The sequence below is a fragment of the Octopus bimaculoides genome, chromosome 4 (genome assembly GCF_046866305.1).
Source record: "Octopus bimaculoides isolate indiv1 chromosome 4, ASM4686630v1, whole genome shotgun sequence".
In the NCBI taxonomy this organism is placed as follows: domain Eukaryota; kingdom Metazoa; phylum Mollusca; class Cephalopoda; order Octopoda; family Octopodidae; genus Octopus; species Octopus bimaculoides.
The window spans coordinates 56,839,901-56,855,586 of NC_142931.1; the positions used below are offsets into that span (position 1 = coordinate 56,839,901).

Genomic DNA, 15,686 nt, shown 5'->3' on the forward strand with positions numbered 1-15,686 from the left:
CACATGGCTATGATGCTCCCCTACTACTTCTGTTTGTAATCAGAGATGCACATATCATCAGCCACCAAAGGACATGTTCAACTGGTTTTGGTCAAACAACTGACAAGCAAATCTGTGGTACTGAGCAGAATATTTGCTGTAGTCTATCTTTTATACCAAAACAAAACATGTACATGATAACACTTCCAATCAGTTAAGATCAGAAGCCATGAGAGCCAGTGCCTGGTACTGCATCAGGACATCATTATTATTATTATTATTATCACTTTAATTCTCAGAATGTTCAGTCTTGTTTGTTTTGGTAGACTCTGTGAGAGTGGACAGCAGCCTGCTGTCAGAGGTCTCACAGGGTCTCTTTCCGCACATTATAAACTTGGTTGTTAATTATCACAGAAGACATTCAACATCCAAGTGCCAATCACAAATTCCTAGCTGTCCACAACAGAGCAGTTTTTTGGACTTGCTTTGCTCTCATGTCAGTTCCAATTTCTTTAACATATTTCTTAAACTTGGTTGTAGTGCTTGGAGTGCCCATACAACTACTGGAATGGCAGACACTCTCCTCATAGTCCACATTCTTGCAATTTTGTTTTTTAGTAGTCTGTACTTTTCAATCTTTTCTAGTTCTTTGTCACTTAAGCATGCATATCCAGGTATTGCAATATCTATGATCTTGGTTTCCTTTTTTCCTTTATCTACCACAACAATATCTGGTCTCTGAGCCTCGACTAAGGAGTTATATTGGATTGTAAAATCCCACAGTATCTTATGTTCTTTGTTCTCAGTGACTCCTTCTGATTCATGTTCGTACCATTTCCATGCTCTGTTCAGGCCATACTTTTCACATAGCCTTCAGTGGACGAACTTAGCCACGTTATTGTGCCTCCTTTTGTAGTGTTTTGGGGCCAGCTTGCCACACTCACTCACAATATGTGAGATTGTTTTGTTTCTGTGGCTACACAACCTACAAAGGGGTGATTTGCTACTCCTGTCTATTTGGAACTTGGTGTAATTAGTTCTCAGAGCTAGTTCCTGGGTACTGCATATCAATGCTTCAGTGCATCCTTTCAAATCACTTTTTCTTAGCCATCTCCAAGTGTTGATCTTGTCTTTTGCTTTAATTTCTCTGAGGTATTGCCCACTGCATGGGCAATACCTCAGAGGGATAGAGTGAGAGGGAGAGAGAAATAGAGAGTAGGGGTAAAAAAGACAGAGGGACAGAGAAAGAGAGGAAATACATGTGCTTTTAACAATAGGTTCAGTATGGTAGCAGTCTGGGAGTTTTAAAGAGCTGATCTTCATGACTGTGTATGAATAAAGTGTATGTTTTAAAAATTTAAGATTTAAGCAGAGAAGGAAGGAGAAACATTTTAACTTAATTTGAATCTAATGAAAAAGAGGGACACAGAGAGAGAGGAAATACTTATGAAGATTACTTGTTGGCATAGAAAAAATCCTCAGTTGAAATCACACAGTCACAGACCAATTCAAACAGTAAGCTAATTTTTCATTAGATTCAGATTAAGTTAAAACGTTTCTCCTCCTTCTCTGCTTAAATCCTAAATTTCTAAAATGTACAATTTATTCATTCACAGTCATAAAAATCAGCTCTTTAAAACACCCAGACTGCTACCATGCTGAACCTATTGTTAAAAGTACATGTATTATCGGTATTATTATTATTATCATTATCATTATTATTATTATCATTATCATTATTATTATTATTGTTGTTGTTGTTATTATTATATACAGTACTTAGGTGCACTACAACTCATTGGAAAAAGATAACAGATGAGATAGAAAGCAGTAATAATTCAAGTAAAGGAAGACAGCAATGATAGCTAAAAGTGCATGCATAGTACACAAAATAGAATACAAAAAGACAGAAAAGGAACAGTGAAAGAACCATATAGAGGAAAGTGGACGTAGGCACTTCAGAAGTAATGTTGGGTAAATTTTGAGAAGTATGGAAGCCTATCGTATCAGCATCTTTATGGCTTTTCATAAGATTCCAGGTTGTAAGACACTGAATTATCATAAATTTTTTTCCAACTATATTCAGATACTAAATGCTTAAATATCTTACATAGGCTGTTGGCACAATTATAGACTGAACATTCCTAATCTTGCAGGCTCATGGGTACTGGTGCCACAAGCATCAGTGCTGGCATCACACAAGAGCACTTGCACCAGTACTGTGTAGAAGCATCCAGTACACTCTGTGACGTGGTTAGCATTAGAAAGGGCATCCAGTCATAGAGACCATGCCGAAACAGACATGGAGCCTGGGCAGCTCATCAGCTGGCCAGCTCCTATCAAACCATCCAACCCATACCAGCATAGAAAATGGACATTAAATGGTGATGATGATGATGAGACATTTTTTTAAAGATGGGACACTTTTTTAATATTTGCATCTACACTACATTTAGATTAGTTTGGTTTCCAGTCATCATCAGATGTCTTATTGTTGGACATCTTCCTTAATCTTCTCAATTCAAATAATCTGATTATCTTTTAATAGTTCATAGGGTGGGCTCAATTATCACATACAATATTTTCTCACACTCTGTGTAAATATATTATGAGTTGAAAAAACATCTTTTCTTACTATCTACAACTTAATACAATATGTTTTTCACAATATTTTACGTTTCTTCCAAAAGTTTACCTTAGGGAACACATTTAATTACTCAACTTGAACAGACTTCATTACCATAAACAATATTTTCACACGCTTTTCAGTGAAAATATTTACATATGTCATTTCTAACTACATACAACTTAATGCAACATTTTTTCTCACAATATTCCAATTTTCTGACAATATGTTACTCAGTGGTATATATCTAATTGCTTTAAAGTAGATTTTATTATCATATACATTTTGTCGCTTTTATCCAAATGTATTTTGATACCTTTCTTACCTGATATGATGCAGTGCACAAATTTTCTCACAATATGTTACCAAGTGGAATATATTTAATTACTATATACTGATTGGTAGATTTTTTTCTTTTTTGTTACAATGCCCTACTTATAAATTACTGGTGCATTAACAATGTTTTGTTACAATGCTTTACTGTACTGCAGAATATGCCTATAGATTTTTAACCAGTTGTATATGAAGAGACAAAAAAAAGTTGTTTAGATCTGTCTCTGCATAACAGTTGTAGGCTAAAAATCTCCAGATGTGTTCTGTTGTACAGTGTAGCTCTACTTATAACATTACTTATAATATTGCTCTTTATTTGGTTACATCTTGTTTGTTGTTAACACATTTCAGCTGATATATCCTCCAGCCTTCACCTTCATCAGGTGTCTTGGGGAAATTTCAAACCCTGGGTTCTCTTCCTAAGGTATTTTCAATGTAATTATTATTATTATTATTATTATTATTATTATTATCATTATCATTATCATCATTATTATTATCCAGGTCACAGCCCGGAATTGAACTTGCAATCTTGGGATTAGTAGCCCGCGCTCTTCCCCACTATGCCATATGCCCATGGGCATATGGCTGTAATCTGATAATAATAATAATAATAATAATAATAATAATAATAATAATAATAATAATAATAATAATAACATTGAAAAATACCTTAGGGGTGAAAACCCAGGTTCGAAATTTTCCCAAGACACCAGATGAAGGCTGGAGGGTATATCAGTTGAAACGTGTTAACAACAAACAAGATGTGGACAAATATCTGTCAAATGTAAATAATGTACTGATGATTTAGTTATTAATATTCATTGTTAAAAGTGATTACTGTTTTAAATATCCCAAATCAAATGATGATTCATTTGTTTACTTGTAGCCCCGTCCATTCTTTGTTTCTGAACAAAAATACTTCATCAGGCTACCTGTCAATGATGGCAAGAGTGGACACTACAAACACATTTGCCAAGTATCAATAAAACCTGTAAGTATGCTTGTTTTTTTCCATTATTATATCCATTCATTTTTTCCATTATTATATACTTAGATACTGAAAAACTATCAATATATCTATTTACGTACATCACTTTGGTTTCAGATTAAGCAACGAGGAAAGCAATTAGTACTAACTCAAGGAGAATGGGAAGTTACAGAAATTGTTGGTTATGATAGTGAGAAACAAAATCTGTAAGTAAATCATAACTTAATATATTTTTACATTTCACAAGATGAAGGGAATAGATATATTTCCCATTTAGATTAATATGTGTGATACAGAAATCAAGCAAAAAGCAAAATATATATTCAACTTTACGATGAAAGTAAACAAACAAAGTTTCTATTTAGAAGCATTGAGATGTATTGTAAGATACATAAATCTTTATTTCCTTAATGTGACGAACAAATCAAAAACATATCACCCTTGATGTTGTTGAAACTAAAGGCTTCTATTTAAAACTTGTCTTTAAAATTAAGATTCATACATTTTTATATTAGCAAGCCATCTTTTGTAATATGAATTTATTAAATAAGTATTTTTTTCCCCTTCCAGGTATTTTATCGGGACAGGAGGTGACTCAAGAAAAAGACATCTTTACAGGTTTGTGAATTTGACTTGTTTTGCAATTTGAATTGTATAGTGTTGTTCTGTTTTTTTGTCAAAAAGTTGGTTGATTGCTCCCCACTCCAGCCTTACTTTTATCCTTATTTTTATTTATTTGTTTTTTCATTAGCATGGATTCCATGATAAAAACATCACTCTCCTTATCAAGCTACTCATAAGTTTCTCAATAGACTAGAAAAATTGTTAGAGCATCATAAAAAATGCCTCATTGGATTTCTTCTGAGTTCATATTCCACCAACATCAACTGCACTTTTAATCCATCTGCATTGATAAAATATTGGGGTTGATGTGATTGACTGAGTCCCTCCTTTCAAAATTGCTGACTACATACCTAAATTAGAAACCTTTAATTTTGTGTTCCACTAATTAGTTATTAATGACATTGGTTGCTTAACAGCCATATGGACCACAGTTAAGAACCATTGATGTAATTTGATGTGATCTCTAAGTCACGCATGAAATTTTATCCATTCCTCAACTAGGATCCATATGACCCTCAGGGGTCAATATAAGATTTTGTTGTTAAAATTCATGTGCAATAAATTTTTTATATTCTGCAACACACCAAATGTTTTAACACTTGTTTAATACAATTCCTAATAATATTTAATTCTAAAATAATATATGGATTTTTTAAATACTGAATGGCTCTTAGGGCCCATCCAATTAAAATAGGAATCAAAGGTGTCCCATAGGGAATAAACTAGTAGAGAGCCATTGAATTACAATTAAGGGGAGATAAGCAAATAGCAACTCCTGAAAGCAATGTATAAATAAATTATAGTTTACAGACAGTATTTTCTTTGGAAATAAGAAACAAAATCATTATTTATTATTATTTATTTATTTGTTTGTTTGTTTATTTATTTGTCATCTCCTTTTGGATTCATGTGTCTAGATGTTTAGAAAGTTTTCTTCAACTGGAATAACAAAATTATGTGCTCATTGTATGTTTACAAAATTCAAAGATCAGTGTGCATGATTTAAAATAGAGAACACTAAATGAGATATTTTAGACCAGATATATCCAGCCCAGATATCCAGCCCAAATTATTATAAGTAATTCGGTGTCTTCCAATTCTGAGTTCACATTTCAACAGTACCAATTCTGCTTTTTAACTGAACAAGATCAATAAAATAAAACCAAGTAAATTTACCTTAACTTTAATATGTTCCAAGTAATATTCTGAACCATTTTTATTAATCTAATGTATTTATATTGATTTCAAATTCCGGCACAAGACCAGCAATTTCAGGGGTTGGGATAAGTCGATTACATCAACCCCAGTTTTCAACTGGTACTTATTTTATTGACCCCCAAAAGGATGAAAGACAACGTTGACCTTGGCTATATTTGAACTCACAACGTGAAGACAGACAAAATGGCACTAAGCATTTTGCCCAGTGTGTTAATGTTTCTGCCAGTTCGCCACCTTATCTACTGTATTAATGTTAATAAGTCTGAGTATATTGTACATGTTATTTTGGTGCTGGTCATGCTTCTTTCACAACATCACTTTTTTGTTCTAGTCACTCCTATTGCAGTCAACGGCACACCATGAGTAGTGGAACAGCTCATAACCTCCAGACTATAATTTTGGGAAAGCATGAGTAACTGATTGAATTGAACATCATATTACTAGTACTTAGTTATGTGCACTTAGCATTCTCTCTTTAGCATTTACATTATTCTGTTAAATATAATGCTTATGTAGTCACATTATTTTGAATCACTCATGTATTATCTTGTAGCTTTCAGAATTCAAGGATGTCACTTTTTATATTTAGAAAGACAATGTTGGGTAGGTGTGAGAGGTTGGATCTGGTTAGTTTGAACATAAAACGTGGATGATGTTTGGGCCGGATATGGATAGTTTAAATGCTAAAGGGTTAATTCTGAGAAGTTGACAGGTAAAAATGAAACCATGTAGAACTCTGAACTTTAGGCCACAGAGGAATGTAATTAAACCCTGGATGGTATTGTAATAGAACCATTGCATTTAAGTCGAACAATTCTTAGTATACTAAAGTAAAATTATGATACATCCATAAATAACACAGAAGTTATGAAATATATATAGAAACTGTTTCCATTCCAGCTTCTCTACAATTTTTCTACACCTACATTCCATCATTATCAGCACTGATTATGGCAACCCTGACAGGAAAAGGGGAGTTTCCAGTGGTTGGGATGGGGGTGGCAGTGGGGTTGTTTGATGTTTGTTTCTATCTCTGAAAGGAAGAGAATTTATGGGATCAGTTGAAGATGGTCAAAAAGTTCCTGCAGGTGGACAGATATTCCTACCTGAGTACCACACTACCATATGCAACACATATAGTAAGTGTTAGTCCTATATACATAGTCAAGGCAATGGTTAGAGCATCAGACTTACAATCATGAGGTTCGATTCCCTGACCAGCTGTGTGTTGTGTTCTTGGGCAAGACACTTAATTTTATGTTACTCCAGTTCACTCAGCTATAGAAACAAGTTGCGATGCTACTAGTGCCAAGCTGTATCGGTCTTTGCCTTTCCCTTGAACAACATCAGTGTCATGGAGAGGGGAGATTGGTATGCATGGGTGACTGCTGGTCTTCTACAAACAACCCTGCCTGGACTTGTGCTTCAAAGGGGAAATTTCTAGGTGCAATCCTATAGTTATTCATGACTGAAGAGGGTCTTTACCCCTTACCCTTTTACCCTATATACACAGGAAGGATGCATCAGTGTATTTGTGTCTGTCATGATTGTTGTATAGCATAATTGGCTGGATGATACTCCTATGAGTAATCCCTTTACAGGATGGACTGGGTTGTATTTCATTGTGCCACCAGCACTAAGGGATGTTCTGTCAAGACTGAAGCGTTCCCACTATGTTGTCAGTTTTTATTTAGAGTTACTGGCCTCCTAAACCAGTTGCATTAACTGTGGTTTGCAGAGTCTCTCTTTCCTATGCTGATTTTTTTTTTTCATAGCTGCTGCTCTCCTAAATAGATTACTTTCACCTTTTCTTGGGACTTACTAAGTCAAAGACACCCCCCACCATACATAATGCATAGTTTTTATCTGAAGTTACTGCTCTACTGGTCATTGTGTCCACATCTCTTCTATACAGAATTTTTATTCAGAGTTACTGCTTAACTAGTCAGCTTACCATTATAGCTCTTAACTCACCATAATGCTGCTAAAAGTACTCACAGTGTGAAGAAAAAAGCATGACAGCTTACAGCAGATTGGCAGGTTTGTTTGGTTGATAGGCTATCTCTCCTTAATCCTTTTGATAACCAATATTCCCAAGACTGACCCTGCTTCTTTGATATGAACTTTCCATATAAAGTGATCTAAATTAAAATTTCCCATTACAATTTCATGTTAATTTGTTCCAATGATCAGCTTTGTAATGACCAAGATATTTTAGTAAATTCTTTATTATTTTCAAAATTAATTGAAATAAAGAGGATGTAGCTCGATAGCAGTATGGAACTTACAAAAGGAATGATGAGTATTTTGGAAATGTATAATATAGTAGTCGAAAGAGGCACTTACAGTGTAGAACAGTGAATTGAGATAATTGGAGTAATGGCAAGATTTGCCATGTTAGGGGTTAGGAGTGAAGGGTGGAGGTCTCTACAACTATTTAGACTGTGTTTGCTAAATGAGGGTTAATAGAAAGCAGATATTGTTTAAAAAATGTCAATAAATACAATGTGATTTCTAGAAATTTAGCAAAGTTTGTAATTTTCGTGTTAAATGATAATAATTGCTTCTAATTTAGGTGTAAGGCTAGCAATTTTTCATAGGAGGAGGTTAATTGATACTATTCACCCTAGTATTTGACCTGTACTTTATTTTATCAGCCCCAGAAGAATTAAAAGTAAAGTTTCCTCTGTGGGATTTCAACTTAGAATATCTAAAACTGGAAGAAATACTGCAAAGTCCTGATGATTCTGCCAGTCCACTGCCCTTAATAATTGTTCCTAATTTAGACACAAGGCCAAAAATTTTGAGAGGAGAGGGTTTATATGTAAAATTTACTCCCGTGCTTGATTGGTGCTTTATTTTATCAACCCCAGTGGAATGGAAGACAAAGATGACCTTGATGGAATTTGAAATTAGAAAGTAAAAAAACTAAAAGAAAGACCACAAGAGATTTTGTTTGATATTCTAATGATTTTTCAAATCCATCCTCCAGAATTGTAATATTGACAATAATAACAATAATAATAGTTTCAAATTCTGGTACAAGGCCAGCAATTTTGAGGGGAGTGGGTAAGTCAATTACAATGCCTCCAGTACTTATTTTATCGATCCTGAAAGGCAAAGTCAACCGCAGCAGAATTTGATCATAAAATGTAAAGACTGATGAAATGCTGCTAAGCAATTTATCTAGCATGCTAACAATTCTGCCAGCTCACCACCTTAATAATAATAATAACAATAATTTTCTTATCTTAACTTCCCTCCAAATTTGCAAATCCATAATACATTTTTCTGTATCTATTGCTGAAGGCACTATAAAGTCAGTTGCAGTACGCATGCAAGAGAAGAGACTACACTGGTAGAAACATGAGATGCATATGGAGAATGACATTTGGGTAAAAAAAAAATACCAAAGTAGTCCAAGTGAAAGGATCATCTAGAAAGGCAAGAGAAGAAAAAATGGTGAAAGCTGATCTTAGAGGGGTTGAGCCTCATGGAAGACATAGCAAAGGAGCATAACAGATAGATAAAGAGATGTTGTACTAGATAAGACCCATCTAATCCAAACAAAAATTGAAAAGAAGTAAAATGATAATGATGATGAAGCTAGAAGTATATTAGTAGCACACACCAAATATATATGCTTTATTGTAATCTTGTTATAATATAATTAATATTAATCATTTCACATTTCTTTTCCAGTATAAGTGTGAAAGATGACTCCAAAGTGAAATACCCACATAACTGCCTGACATGCTCTGAAGAATATGTGAACTGTCAGTATGCTCATGCTACATTCAGCTCAAGTGGGAAATATTATATACTGGAATGCCTTGGACCAGATGTGCCCCATTATAGCTTATACTCCTCTGATGACAACAAACGTAAGTCAGTTTCTAAGAAACTGTCATGTTTTTCTTTTCTGTTTTTGTTTTTTATTACTTTGTCCAGAAGAAGAGTAGAGTAGTTGTTGACCTTTTTTTACTAATGTCTCTGAGATTAACTACAAGATTGGGATGAAGGTATACTCCAGCCTCAGAGTTTGCCCAAGTGCTTGCAACAGAATAGCCACTGTTAAAGGCTCCCGATGCCAGATAGTGGTGTTAAATAAAGCAAAGATTTAAGTCTGCTACCCAAGTAGGCAAAGGCTAGATTTGAACTCAGAATGCAAAGACCTGGAACAAATATTGCAAAGCATTCCAAACAATGCTCTTGTGATTCTACCAATCCACTGCCCTTCAGTGAATACATTACTTATCTACTCTAGAAGGATGAAAGCCAAAGTTGACTTCAGTGGGATTTCAAATCAGATTGCTTGGAGCCAGAATAGCTAGTACATGGTATTTCATGATTGTGCCACTTCATCAACTGGAAAATAAATAAAATCCATATTGATTTATATTTAACTTAGTGTGGCAGTGACATTTGTTGATCAGATATTGCCATCAGATGTTCAAATATGCCATCTCTGAGTCAAATGACTGATGTTTATTACACTGAGCAAAATGATTAATGAACTAATTGTCTGATATCTATAGTAGTAACCGTCTTCACCACTGTCCACTTCAGTCATTGGCAACCTGCGGCCTGTGGGACTTTTTGAATGGCATACCTATGCCAAACGTAAAAGTACCTTGAATTTTCTAGGACAGCCAGGGATGTCTTAACAGTATCATAGGCCCCTGGGCAAATCTCAGCACTGGGGCCTATAGTATTTATTGACAGCAAGTCACAGCATACATAGGTGAGAATTGAGCCCCTAAACCCATGAGTGCTTTGGGCAACTTTAAGCCAGCACTGAGTGCAACCCACCAGATGGTGAGTCATGTTTCGTGTGATCCACTTCTCAAAAAAAGGTTGCCCATGCCTGGTCTAATTGGTCAGACACTTTGTTATTGACTTGAATATCAAATGCTATAGAACTAGCCTCGGTGACAATTGCTCAAATATGTGCATTGAGTTCATTGTTTAGTGAAGCAGTTCCCAAATTTTTTTTTACATTTTGGAACTCCGGAAATTCAAAGAAAATTACACTTCACACAGAAAATTAAAAATTATTCATGCACTTTACATGGAATTTTCTTTTTAATATCTATATTTTAAAAATTAAAAAAGCTAGAACGAAATATATATAAAAAAACAATTACTTACCTGTAGAAAACAAAATTATGAAAAATATTTCTGGATTTTCAAGCATTAGTATGGATATTTTAAAGCTTTAAATTATATTATTAAACATCTACAGTGCACTTAGATTCCCCTTATGACACACTTGTGTGCTGCAGCAAATCATTTGAGAACCACCGTTGGTCTAGAGATTGCTCCACAACCTTTTTTCACTTGTGGTACACTTATATTCTTTTCAAAATTTGGCAGCACAGAATCGGTCCCTAGAGCAGTGGAAGAATGTTATTTTCTCGGATGATTCATCCTTTACCTTATTTCCGACCACCAGCTGAGTATACGTGTGGAGACAGCCAAAAGAAACATTTGACCCAGACTGCCTTCTTCCAACTGTTAAACAATGTGGAGGATCTCTGATGATCGGGGTGAAGGCTATATCTTGGAAATCTACTGGCCCAATTGTTTCCCTTCATGGCAGAATTAATAGTCAAGACTATTTAAGCATTTTATCTAATCAAATTCATCCTATGGCTGCAGAACTGTTTCCAGAGGGAAACACAATCTTTCAGGATGACAATGCACCAATTCACACAGCTAAAGTTGTTACTGAATGGCACAAGGAACATTCTAGTGAAGTTCAACATCTTATCTGGCCACCACAGTCCTCAGATCTCAGTATTATTGAACATTTATGGTGCATTTTAGAAAAACAAGGAGTTGATATCCTCCACCATCATCACTATAAGAACTAAGGACTGTTTTAGCTGAAGAATGGACAAAAATTCCTTTGGAAACAATTGAAACTTCGTACGAGTCCATACCTCATAGAGTTCAAGCTGTAATTACTGCCAAAGGCAGTCCTACCCCATATTAAAATAAATTTGCTTGAAATTTTAAGGTGTTTTCATTATTTTGTCCAATCCCTATCTATATATATATATATATATATATATATATATATATATATATATATATATATATATATATATATATATATATATATATATACACATATATATGTGTGTGTGTATATGTATGCATATATGTATGTATGTATGTATATATATATGTATATATATATATATATATATATATATATATATATATATATATATATATATATTTAATGTGTGCGTGTGTGTGTGTGTGTGTACGAGGGGTGTATGAAGCCTTGTATCTTCATCAGAAGTCTTGTACCATGTTTTGTTTTTTTGAGGTTCAAGACTTTTCATACACCCCTCGTATATTTGTTTGTATGTATTATTGCTAAGTTTTATGTTTCATAGATTTATCATCAGTTTAAGATTAGAGAGGTTCCAAGTTTATTTCTGAATCACAGATTGTAAATTAAGTTGAATATAATTAACAACATTGCTATAGCTCTTAACAAATTTAATGTTGATAGCTTTAAAAACCTAATCAGAAATAAGTTTAAATATTAGAAAACCTGGGTATAAAAAATATAAGAATGCAAGCACATTCTTTCTTTGGTTTTGTTGTGTGGGAAAAAAAAGAGCTGGGAAGTCTCCTCGGAGCATTTCATGGTTTATATATAGACGTACCTAGTTTCTTACTTCAATCAATAGCTCAGAATATTCTGCTGTCATATAAAGCTGCTGTAAATTAGGCTGTTACTGTAGCAGATAGCTTAATTTGCCCATTTGTGCTTTAGATAGTTGCTCACTAATTAAACAATATATATTTCATGCACAACAGAGTGCGTATCAGAAGGACTGAAGTCAGTTTAGATAGAAAGCCCTAAGCTATCAGAGAAATATAAGAATGTAAATGCATTCCTTTTATGCTGTCGATGTGTTGTAAAAAGAGTAGGAAACCTCCTGAAGGACCATTTTACAGTTTGACTGCTCCTCAGAGAAGACATACTCAAATTGGTTTTCTTTGCTATATAGAGAAAAAAACTATAATCATCAATGACTAAAATTATTTTAATGGACTTCATCGAGACATCAACAAGTACAGCGAAATCTATGCTTTGCTGATGAGATCCAAATTAGATTGAAACATGTCCAAAGTTGTCAATAGTAGTCATTAAATAATATTGTATTTTTTCTTCAGAACATAAGTATTTCCTGCTAGCTTTTTAAGGTATTAGATTAAATTAATTACCACTAATTTGTTTTTCATGTGGATGATTTATTTGTATAGTTAGCAGTTGTGTTGCAGCAACTAAATCTGTAAACATCTTTTATATTATTTTAAGTTCATTTCAAAAGTTGTTACTGAATATTTAAGCAATGAATTGTTACAAGAATTCAACCTAACTTCGATCCTGAATACCAGTAATAACTTGTTAATGATAATTATTGCTATGTAAAATCTATTGTTAAAGTAATTTTACTGCTGTTTTAGTGTTATATTAATTTTTTTTGTTTTTCTTCTTCATTTGTTCAGTCATAGAAGTTTTACAGGACAACACTTATCTGAGGGAACGCTTACAAATGAAAGCCCTACCAAAGAAACGATACATGAAACTGAAAATAAATGGAAAGCATGGAGAATACGGTGAGTAAAGAGAATGCTGAACAAATAAAAGTGAAACAAATGCAAACATAGCATGAACAGTATAAGTTTAAATAGGATTTATGTTAGATTCTCCCAAATCAACTTAATCATTCTGCTTGCAAAACGAATGAACTTCTGCTGTAGTTGAAAAATCAAAACACCCCTTTAATATTGTTGTGTCCAAATACCTGATCATCAACATGTAACTATGGGATGGAAGTAAGAAGAAGCACTAAACGTGTGTGTGTGTGTAAAAGAGAGGGAGAGTGAGAGAGAGAATGGATTTATTCAGATTCTTGCAGCAAAGCAAAGCAAACATTCAGTAAACTGTATCAGCGTAATTATAACTGTGGATCAACACAATTACCTGATCAGAATCTTCCATATATTTGAACGCAAGTAACTGATGATATATAAGTGTGGTTGATCAAACAAGAGAAATAGAACTCAATACTTAAGTATATATACTTTTCATTCTATAAGCAGCATTCTATAAGTGACTCAGCAGCTGAAAGTATCATGCATTGATAAGTGCTGTGTACAAAACTTTCAGCCCTTACAATGTGAAAAAGCATGTGTGTTTATATATATATATATATATATATATATATATAGTGATAGAGTAATACAGTCCAAAAAGATCTTGATATAGGAAGTTAGTAAGCATCAAGGTTGTGCATGGCTTGTATAGATATCGAAAAGCAAATTATATACAATAGAACAAAGTTTATTAGCAGACGTATTTTATACATTTCACCTCATATTGAAACAGATTAAAACTTCAGTAAGATAGCAGTCACTATACAACTCATGGTTTAGTAACATACATTGTTAATTATGCTAATACAAATCAAAGAGCTGATTTATCTTTTCTATTCCTTACATTCTTCAATATATATATCATCATCATCATCATCGTTTAACGTCCGCTTTCCATGCTAGCATGGGTTGGACGATTTGACTGAGGACTGGTGAAACCGGATGGCAACACCAGGCTCCAGTCTGATTTGGCAGAGTTTCTACAGCTGGATGCCCTTCCTAACGCCAACCACTCAGAGAGTGTAGTGGGTGCTTTTACATGTCACCCGCACGAAAACGGCCACGCTCGAAATGGTGTCTTTTATGTGCCACCCGCACAAGCCAGTCCAGGGGCACTGGCAACGATCTCGCTCGAAAATCCTACAGGAGCCAGTCAGGCGGTACTGGCAACGGCCACGCTCAAAATGGTGCATCTCATGTGCCACCCGCACAAGAACCAGTCCAGGGGCACTGGCAACGATCTTACTTGGCTTGCCGGGTCTTCTCACGCACAGCCCATTTCCAAAGGTCTCGGTCCGTAGTCATCGCCTCGGTGAGGCCCAATGTACGAAGGTCTTGCCTCACCACCTCAGCCCAGGTCTTCCTGGGCCTACCTCTTCCACGGGTTCCCTCAACTGTTAGGGTGTGGCACTTTTTCACGCAGCTATCCTCCTCCATTCTCACCACATGTCCATACCAGCGCAATCGTCTCTCTTGCACGCCACAACTGATGCTTCTAATGTTCAGCTTTTCTCTCAAGATACTTACACTCTGACGGGTATTCACATATATATATATATATATATATATATATAGGTGAGAAAGTTGGTATGTGAAAGCACGTGGTTGGATGTATAAAAGATAATAAGAGTGAAAAAACTACAGAAGGCTTGTGTTACTTGGTTAAAGTATATATTTAAATTATGTTAGAAAAATGTTATAAAAATGTTATAAAATCTTTTTGGTATATAAACATTGTATTTTGAGAAATAACCGGTTTCGTGTTGTCTTTTCAAATTTCTCTACTTCATTGTGTCGTGTTCGCTCCAGACTGGAGTTATTTCTCAAAATACAATGTTTATATACCAAAAAGATTTTATAACATTTTTATAACATTTTTATAACATTTTTCTGACATAATTTAAATATATACTTTAACCAAGTAACACAAGCCTTCTGTAGTTTTTTCACTCTTATTATCTTTTATATATATATATATATATATATATATATATATATAGAATGGCAGTGCCCCGGCATGGCCACACCTCATAAACTGAAACTAGATGAAATTTTTAAAAATAAATAAAATGAAATAAAAATATAGATATAGATATAGCTGAAATGCTCCAATTTCCAATGCTGGAAATCAGTGCCTTTCAGTTATAAAGTATTAAAGAATACTCTACATTTGAATTGTGTCATGTAATTTATCTCTTCTGGTGAATCAACAGAGATTTATATATATAT

At 34.2% G+C, this 15,686-nt stretch overlaps 1 protein-coding gene across 4 annotated transcripts in view; it reads left to right on the top strand.

Annotated features, from left to right (window-relative positions):
• Window positions 1-15,686, top strand: part of LOC106877900 (dipeptidyl peptidase 4) — a 615,183-nt gene that overhangs the window by 571,671 nt on the left and 27,826 nt on the right. For all 4 annotated transcript variants that reach the window (XM_014926948.3, XM_014926949.3, XM_014926951.3 and 1 more), the window contains exons 13-17: window positions 3,828-3,932; window positions 4,047-4,135; window positions 4,500-4,547; window positions 9,474-9,655; window positions 13,308-13,418. In XM_014926948.3, coding sequence (XP_014782434.1) covers window positions 3,828-3,932; window positions 4,047-4,135; window positions 4,500-4,547; window positions 9,474-9,655; window positions 13,308-13,418 — 535 coding nt within the window. The remainder of the gene's footprint in view (window positions 1-3,827; window positions 3,933-4,046; window positions 4,136-4,499; window positions 4,548-9,473; window positions 9,656-13,307; window positions 13,419-15,686) is intronic.